Source organism: Gastrolobium bilobum, unplaced genomic scaffold (assembly GCF_033153095.1).
Source record: "Gastrolobium bilobum isolate Gb01-03AN ecotype WA unplaced genomic scaffold, APGP_CSIRO_Gbil_v1 utg3209, whole genome shotgun sequence".
In the NCBI taxonomy this organism is placed as follows: Eukaryota; Viridiplantae; Streptophyta; class Magnoliopsida; order Fabales; family Fabaceae; genus Gastrolobium; species Gastrolobium bilobum.
Genome location: NW_026899772.1, coordinates 308,477 through 318,500, shown reverse-complemented (window position 1 = coordinate 318,500; position 10,024 = coordinate 308,477). Strand labels below are relative to the sequence as shown.

Genomic DNA, 10,024 nt, shown 5'->3' with positions numbered 1-10,024 from the left:
TTCCTTTTTGTTTTTGTTTTTGTAGTTCATCGCAAATTTTCTTTTTATTAATCTCATAAATGAATTTTCGGAAGGAATTCCAGATTGGACGGCCAGGATGGGTCAAGAATGAAATGGAACCATGTGCTCCGTCCGTCGTGATCCACGTAAAGGTGAAATCCACGCATCCAAGCGGAAAGATCCTTGATTCCGCCACGTGCCCAAGGAGGTGTACTCCTAGGCGAGGTACGCGAGTTGCATCCAAGACGAAGAAGAAAATTGTAAGTAAGAAGAGGAAGAAAGAAGAACAACGCCGACGACGATGAATGTGGTGAATGCGTTGATGGTGACTCGGTTGCTGACTCGGGACCAACTCGTCGGCCATGAAGAAATGCCCTTCGGATCGGTTTGGTGGTTCGTCTATGCCGGGATCTCATGTTTCCTCGTCATCTTCGCCGGAATCATGTCCGGTCTAACCCTAGGTCTCATGTCTCTCGGACTCGTCGACCTCGAGATTCTTCAGCGCAGCGGTTCTCCTACCGAGAAAAAGCAAGCAGGTTTTTTTTTTTTTTTTTTTTTTTGTGTGGTCTTCGATTCCAATTCGTTGACTTTTAGCGTCGCGTTGATCTTATTGGATTATGAAACCTCTAATGATCAATCGTCAACGTGCTTTTCATTGCTAACCATGGAGTTGCATATAAGATTTTGTGTGTGCGTGTGTGTGTATGCAGCGGTTATACTTCCTGTGGTTAAAAAACAGCACCAGCTTCTTGTGACTCTGCTTCTGTGTAATGCTGCTGCCATGGAGGTAATTGAATTGAAATTATCGTTTTCATATGAAATTTTCATTATAAGTTAGAATAGCATGTCCTGTTTGTTGAAGGAGAGGTTATTTCATTCCAGTGCAAAGTTTTCAATGAGAAATCACTCAGGAATGAGGACTTCTAGGAAAATAGCTTCTTCCAAATAGTTCCTTGTGCTTAAATTAAAACGAGACTGTGTTACATCAAAATATGGATTTAGCAGATTGGAATAACTTATTTGAAACGGTCATGATGATTGGATTTGCTCTAATTGCTGAATTTGCTTTTTCAACGACAGAGGCTTTGCTGAGTGACTGTGTGCGTATTTATGCTTGATATTGATTGTGTATGCACTCCAAGGTGTTTCCTAATCATACCTAACTTCTAAACTGCTGTTGACTTTGAAACTTGCAATTTGCAGGCCCTTCCAATATACCTAGATAAGATGTTCAATCAGTTTCTTGCTATCATTCTCTCTGTGACTTTCGTTCTGTTTGTTGGGGAGGTATGTTATTGTGCCATTTTTCATGTTTATGTGGTTTGGCGTTAACATTTGTACCCAATGAATATGATGAAGTCCTTTTTAACCCCCTCCCCCCCCCCCCCCCCCCCCCCCCCCCCCCCCCCACACACACACCCTTCTTTCTCTTTTTCTATCTCTCTTACCTTAAACTATTTTCTCCTCTCTGATTTTAGGTTATTCCACAAGCAATTTGTAGTAGATATGGTCTTGCTGTAGGTGCCAACTTCGTATGGCTTGTGCGAGTTTTGATGATAATCTGTTACCCAATTGCTTATCCCGTCGGAAAGGTGATTTATCATACATAAGTTAAAGTACCAGTCCTTCTAGTATACGAACTGTGATGGGGTTGATTTATGCATTATCATGTAAATATTATATTTCTTTCCATTCTATTCAGATAACCAGTATAATGTGATTGAGAAGAGAACAAAAAAGTGGAAAACTGGAAATTAATAGCAATAGCATATCATCTCAAGATTTTTCCATGAAACTTCAATATGCAAAGATTCATAGAATAGATGTATCATGGATATACAAATTAAGGTCTTTTTCTAGTATTGCCTGGTTTAGAATAGTGTTTTAGTAGGGGTTATCAAATGAGCAATGTCATATATTCATAGGCATGCCTTTTGGATGAAACCCAGCTCATTAGTGCTTTGTCTTTTCTGACTCAAATAACCCTTCACAATGTTGATTCAGATCAACTTATAGAATGACTGGTGAGATTGGTGAAGTTATCATGCCGCAAGGGTTTCTTTTGCTCACTGATATTTGTTCCAGGTTCTAGATTGGCTGTTGGGACATAATGAGGCTTTATTTAGGCGAGCTCAGTTAAAAGCTCTTGTCTCAATCCATGGCATGGAGGTATGAAAATAATAGAATATTATTCTTGTGAATTTGTATTGTGATTTAATTACAGAATGAGTCATGTCAAGATTGTTGAAGTTATCTAAATATTACCGTTATAGTTATAAGTTATTTGTGTTTAATTAACAAATGTGGAATTTTCTTGTTTTCAGGCTGGGAAAGGTGGTGAGCTTACGCACGATGAGACAACAATTATCAGCGGAGCTCTGGATTTGACTGAAAAGGTAGACACCACAATTCACCTTCCGTATATGTTGAATGTCAACCTATTTATTACTAATTCATTATATGATAATACAATACAATTTGCAATTTATGAGATTCGGTGCATTAGAGTTTGAAGTTTTTTCCTATTTATAATTTCAATAAACATTGATGATAGTGGAATGTGGAAACATGTGAAGGTTGCTTAATGAATCTGGTAACAACTGCTAACTAGTTAGTGTCTTGTGTTTGGGGATCTAGGAATGGTCAAGGATTTTGGCAATGGAATGGGGAACTGGGGTATATTAAATGCTTAAATATTGTCTTATTATTCTTTTTTATGAGGCCTATCAAAATGTCACTCCTTCTTGGCGTGAATTTGATCATCCACTTCTAGTGATCTTGTGTTCTCAAACTCATACTTTGTCCTTCATACTTGAGTTTTCTCTGTATTTTACCTTATTATTAATTATCATGTTGTATGGTGTGACTTGTGTGAGGCATATTTTATGCATCCTTTTTGCATTATACTTCTATACAAATTTCCTTGCCCCATCCCCTTATTAATTTTTATCTTTGATCAGACTGCTGAAGAGGCTATGACTCCAATCGAATCAACTTTTTCTTTGGATGTTAATTCAAAATTGGACTGGTGAGGGTCTCATTGCAGCTTAGTTTATCTTCAGTAAATTTTTCATTTGAACCGAACTTGCATTTTATTTTTCTTAGTTTATTCCCTTGCTAAGAGTTAAATTATTTTTTATATGAAGCAATACTCTATTGCAGAGATTATTATTATGCTAATTATTGGGATTTTGTGATAAATTGTGGTTTTTTTTAATGATGTAAATGTTAGATTTTGGCTGAATGTTTAAACTTTGAAGTATTCTTCCCCCGTAACTCATTTCATCCTTATCTTGTTCAGTACTTGCTGCCTCATCATGTTTTATACTTGAAACATGCACGCACACACGCACGCACGCACACACAAAATAATTAGTACAGACTAGCATATACACCCTTTCTATGAACCACAAAGTTTGTTGAGGAAGACTGAAGTGTTGGACGGACAGATAGAGTAGAACAAAGCATAAGACAAGACCAAACCATATGGACAAGATGCAGGAAATCTAATATATGAGTAAGTCAATTGGAGATTGCTAGGGCACAAATGTTAGAATCAGTATACAAAGCTACAATCCTTCATTAATGTGAATGTTCCTATCCAGACAAATATTTCACATGTGGCCTCAGCAATGTCCTTCCTATTTCCTAACTGTACTGCTCCTATATCTGCCAGACATCCTCCTCATTAATCCAAATGCCAGCCACTGATGGACACATCACACAAGTGTCCGATAACAGAGAATTAAGAGACCATAATCTGAAAGTTTTTTTTATTTGTTGATATACATACTAAATTACCTTCCTGCAAATATTGATCAATTTAACTGACAATTGTTTGTTTAGTTGGCAGTTGAGCAACAAATTTGATCACAGCTTATGGTATTCTTTGATAGGTTGTGAATAGTTGATTGAAATTTGTTTAAAAAATGACTCTTTGATCATTTGCTTACTTTATAAGGATTTTTTGGTTGCTGAAGATATATTTTCCACTGCACCAATTACTAAAACATTTGGAAAATATTTCTCAAGATATCTCCCACAATATAAGTAGGACATAACTTCACTTGCAAAGTATATGTATTCACTCTTACATATTTTAAACCCTTAAACCTATTTATGTTGTGAATCTCATATCAGGGAAGCAATGGGGAAAATTCTTGCACGTGGGCACAGCCGAGTTCCTGTCTATTCTGGAAATCCAAAAAACGTTATTGGGCTTCTACTGGTGTGTTTTAAATCTTCTCCATTTTGATTTTTTGTTAGTCTTTCCCTTTTTATTACTTTCTGAATTCTCTCTTCCTCACCTACATTATTTTTAAATTAGGTCAAAAGTCTTCTCACTGTACGACCAGAAACAGAGACCCCAGTCAGTGCTGTTTCCATCCGTAGAATTCCACGGTGTGTTTGTTGTAAAGGATTAACTCTCCTCAAATATTTAGTTGTTAAGTGGAGACAAATAAGTGGTTTTTATATCTTTAACACATACCCTTACACAAGAGCCTTTGACCTTGAAGCAGGGAAATTATTTTGGCTCATTTTACCTTATGGTGAAATTTAGTTTATTTAAGAATTGGAGTGGTAAGGATCGAACTCCTAACTATTTGGTCATATAGCTTTACCATGTCAAGAAAGTCTCCGTAGAAGCACATGAATAATTTATGATTATTAATTTATACTCTTGTTATTTTCATTCAAATTTAATGTCAAATATCGGTAGTTTGTGTAATGTTTTATGTTATATGTGCAGAGTTCCAGCAGATATGCCTCTCTATGATATACTAAATGAGTTCCAAAAGGGCAGTAGTCATATGGCTGCAGTTGTTAAGGCTAAGGGAAAAGGAAAAATGACTCCACAAACAATTGATGGAGAGAAACATGAGGAAAACAAAAGGGTTGGTGGGGATTCACAGTTGACTACTCCGTTACTACAGAAACATGATGAGAAGTCAGAAAATGTTGTTGTTGACATTGACAAACCTTCAAGGCCTCCCAGCATTAATAAGTTAACTGCTTTGCAACATAGTGATGCGACAACAAATGGTTCCATTTCAGAAAATATTGAAGATGGTGAAGTGATTGGGATTATCACTTTGGAAGATGTATTTGAAGAACTTCTACAAGTAAATTACAGTGATTTGAGATATTCCCCAAACTATAGTAGTTAGTTCATATTTTTTTGTTAATCTCAAGACTGATTGTAATTGTTTCCAATGTTGCAGGAAGAGATTGTGGATGAAACAGATGAATATGTTGACGTTCATAAGAGGTAATGAAGAGTATAAACTTTCAACACTTGATTTGTAGAGTTGGATGGAACTGCCGTAAACCTGAATTTGAATGTAAATTTTATTTTGCAGAATACGTGTGGCTGCAGCTGCAGCTGCTTCCTCAATGGCACGGGCTCCATCAATCCGAAGGTTGACTGGCCAAAAGGGAGCAGTAAGTGAACAATTATTACATGTTTCTTAAGAATGATCATAATGTCTATTTCTTGTTTGCAGTGTAAGTCGTCCTTTTTCTTTCTGGTTGAATTAAGAATCTTTTTTAAGGGGGATGTATGCAGGGGTTTGGGCAGTGCATCTTTAGTTCTTTGTGCATGGTGTACTTGTCATGCAACTGTAGATGATCTGGTAAGGCATTGCATAAGTTTTAGGACATGAATTAAAATGATTTATATATTTATTTACTTTTTCAGTAAAAGAAATGATTTATATATTTAGTTTTAAATAGTATAGACTTTTCCATTAAAAGCTTCAATCTTAATGTAGGACAGAAGAATTAATGAGAATTTAACTGGGTTCAATTATGAGATTCTTGGTATTCAAGTCCGTTTACGATAATTCCAAATTTATATTCCAGAAAGGCATTACTTATGTCATAGTCTCGTTTCTTTTAAATTTCACCCATTTTTTGTAAATTATTCAAGCATAACCTTTTGCCTCTGAATATGCATCATGGAAGTGAAATAATAATGTTAGTTATACATGAAATATGCTCCAAGGGAAATTGAATTGAAAATGTGATAAATGCTGTTCATTTTTTTTTTTGAATAATTTTTATATATTCTGATAAACAGCACAGTATTTTCAATGCTGATTTAATGGTTCCTCTTTCTTTATGAAGAGCAAGATTGATAGGAGATTTTATACAGTTGCATACTTGCTCAGGGAACGTGTGGCTTCTGATCAATGAAAACGAACTATCAGTACATTACATACTTGCTATATACTTGCACAGTGTATCCATGGCTCTTGATCAATGAAAATAAATTATCAGTATATCACACATGCACGCATACCCATACACACTTGCAGGATTGCACCTACGTGCACACGCACACATAGAAAGATATTTGAAAAATAAATCAAGCACTATGAAAGTATGTGAAAATTTGTACTCTCTAATGTGAATCTTAAGGAACTGGTTCTTGCTTGTTATGATACCTTGTTCAAGCATATCAATTTTCAGCTTAAGCCATTTTGCTTAAACAAGTAGGCAGAGGAGTCTCATACGGTACATTTTTTTATGGTGAATTTGTTTGCGGTAGTGTTATATTGACCCAAAATGCTTTTGTCACAAAAGATCACACCAATATATAGGCCATGGATGACCTGCACAGGTAATTGATTTGACACTGTTAGAGATAAAATGGCTCCTCCTACGTAACTGTGTTCCTTTTATGAACCTTTGGCTATGCAGCATTAAGTTTCAGATTCCCCTCTCTGACACTTCGTAATTCTAATAATTTGAAGTTAGTTTTCGTAGCCTCCTGGGATGAGTAATATGTATCATGTTTCAAATTTTTTACACCAGAAAATGAATTTTTGTTTTGAGAATGTTTTAACTTTTGCTGCTTGAAAGCTGAATCTGCAAATCCAGCATAGATGATAATTTTTTAAATAATGATTTCTGTGCTTTTTGATTTCAATGATCCAGGGGGGCCAAAGTAAGCCAGCAGTAACTCCGAAGAAATCTTCAGGGGAGGATGTTGTGAATACTACAAGGTTACAATAAACTTCTGGTTAATCTATCTGTAATTTTTTTATTTTTTGAGGGCCTCATAGTGAGGCTATTATTCGTACTTTTTGTATCAACTATATCTATATACTGTTATGCCAAAGAGAGTTGATGTAAATGTGATAAATTCCGCGTCTCATTCTCAGTCATTTTTTATGTATCTTAATTTGAAAAAGTTCAAATTTAAATTAAATTTTATCCATAACTATTATAATATATATTAGCTCTTTGGATAATAATTTATTAATTATTCTAACTTCTAAAATTTTAAATTAATCAAATATAAGTTTACTTATTTTACTATTATAATATTTTTATGTATGTTCTTTATGATTATGAATAATATTTTTAAAAAATAAATTAATAGTTCAATTAAAATTGACATCATTGATTTCATTTTGTACAACTGATAATATTTTTTTTTTGAATCGTATTTTGATCTCGATAACATAAATAAAATTTTAAATTATTATTGGTTTTATTTTTATGTAATTTTTAACATATCTCTTGTTTATTTTTATTTTTATTTTTAAAATTTAAAATAAACACCCGATAATAAATTGGTATAATATTATTAAAAAAATGACAAACATAAAATTATTGCTGTCTAATATATATTTTAAATGTAATTATAAATGAAATTTAAATTAAAAAATTGTTATTTTATTGTTTGTGCTCTTTTTATCATTATGTTAGTAATTACAAGGAAATTAATTTAGTCATATCGATATAAAAGTATATTATGTTTCGAAATGACAAATATTTCCCTTTTTAAATGTATTTTTCACAATATTTACAGGTTTGAAGGCGATGCTTAAAGATAAAACGTCATAAGAATATTGTTCTTAACTTTATTTAGAATAGTTTACATAAATTTAGGGATAGATAAATATTTTGTAATGATATAAGAATTTTAAAGCTATTCCAATTTAATTATGAGCATGGTTATAATTACAAAAAATTTTGTTTATAAATTACATTATGTATTACGGGTAGTATATATTATTTAAGTATTACTACTTGTAGTACATAGTGTAGTTTGTAAATATAACTTATCCCTTTAATTATTATTTATGTATTTTTTATTTTTTATTTTTTTAATAAAATCAGACGTTAAACTAATGATCTTCAAAAGAGAAAGCCTTGAAGCCTTTTTCAGTCATTTGATATTATTTAGATTGTTTTAATTTCATTTTGCAAGAGGAATAAACACATGTATTGTTTTTTTGGTTCTCAATAGTACCCTTCAGTCAATAGTCGAATATTGATTCCCGTCAACTCTGAGACCACTAAAGCGGGTATAGTCTTTTCTAACAAAGCATTTTTCATATACACAATCAGAAATGGAATCTCTATCAATATGCTTAAGTGCCCAACTAACTACCAATTTGTGCTCGATTTTGTTAGTTGTATTTTTTTTTTATAGTGCAAGCTTATTGAGCTAATTCGATGTCCATCTCTGCTGCAACTTCGAGCTACAATGTTTTCTACATCGAAACTTTTTGGGCAACATTAACCGCAAAAGAAGTAACCGATTTTCCATAAAGGTATACTTAAATTGGATATTAAAGCACTTGACATATAATCTCAAGAGGTGGTATAGTTGGTAAGCCGGCTGTGCCAGCAAACCGTTGTCGTTGAAAGGCCACTGGTTCTATTTCTAAGGGAAGTAACTTGGGGTCAATGGTAAAAACTTTTGATTTCTAGGCGAAACATCTTGGGGTCGGTTGTAACTGGAAAAATATTTCAGTTTGGAGAAATAAATAATTGGTTTGTATTTTCGATCTAGTTCAATTTAGTTCAGAACTGGTTCATAACAAGTTTAATTCAGTTCAAAACTGGTTCTCAATTGATTTTGAACTGGTTTGGAATTAATTTAGAATTGGTTTTTAAAATCAATTCTGAACCCAAATGAAAAGTACAGAAAGATTGAAGGAAAATAAAAAGATAAAAATAAAAATTAAAGATAAATAAAAAACTAAATAATAAAGAAAAAAGAAAACAGTAAATAAATAAATAAGAGAAAAGAAATAGAGGCAAAAAGAAAAATAAAAGACAAGAAGAGAAGGAAAAAAAAAGATTGGTTCATGAAATTGGTTTTTAAAAATAGTTCAGTTCAATAATCGATTTTTTGAAAATCAGTTCAATTCATGAACTAATTTTTTAAAAAAAAATTAAGTGCAATGCAATTCAATTCTTTTGAATTTTTTTTGCACATCTCTAAAATTGATTTTTGAACCAGTTTCAAACCCAAATGAAAAGTATGAAAAGTTTGAAAAAAAATAAAAAATATAAATGATACTAAAAATTTGAGAAAAAAGAAATAAACAATTAAAAAGAAAAATAAAATAAAATAAAGCAAAAATAATGATAAATAAGAGAGTAAAGTACATAAAAAAAAAGAAATAAATTAATAAAAATAAAGATAAAAGACTGCACTAAATAAATAAATAAGAGACGAAAAATATATAAATAAAAAAGAAGAGAAGAATAAAAAAAAATGTTTCATGAACTAGTTTTATTTAAACTAATTTGGTTCATGTACTGAGTTTTTTTTTAAAACTAATTCGGGTCTTGATTTAGTTTTTGAAAAATAGTTTGATTCTTGAACTGACAGTGAATTGATTTTTAAAAATCAGTTCTTTTAAATATAGTGCAATTCAGCTCAAAGTTTAATTCAATTCTTTTGATTCTTTTATGCATCCTACTTTATTGTTAATGGGTAATCCGTCGATAATGTTACAAGAATTTTTTTTTTCCTATAGAGACAACTTTTTGTGGGATCCATGCATTGTTTTTTCTCTTTCTTTATATCATTTTCTCTCCCTTAAAATAATATTGTCTCTGCGGGACAATATTTTTTTTCTCCATGTAACAGCACATATGCATTCCTCATTGTTAATTTGGGACATGTTGTTAGTTATCTTGCAAGATATGCCTGTTATCTGAGTTGTTGGATTTTTTTCTCTTTGTTTGAATTGGACAACGGACTTAGACTTAGACT

General features: G+C 32.4%; 1 protein-coding gene across 1 annotated transcript; it reads left to right on the top strand.

Moving 5' to 3' along the window:
• Positions 1-231: 231 nt before the first annotated feature.
• Positions 232-7,162, top strand: LOC133293386 (DUF21 domain-containing protein At4g14240-like). Its single transcript, XM_061491957.1, has 13 exons — positions 232-536; positions 711-787; positions 1,204-1,287; positions 1,479-1,592; positions 2,086-2,169; positions 2,325-2,396; positions 2,961-3,028; positions 4,141-4,228; positions 4,328-4,401; positions 4,751-5,123; positions 5,223-5,269; positions 5,361-5,442; positions 6,940-7,162. The coding sequence occupies exons 1-13, from the start codon at positions 302-304 to the stop codon at positions 7,015-7,017; spliced, it is 1,476 nt and encodes a 491-aa protein (XP_061347941.1). The 5' UTR covers positions 232-301; the 3' UTR covers positions 7,018-7,162.
• Positions 7,163-10,024: the final 2,862 nt, after the last annotated feature.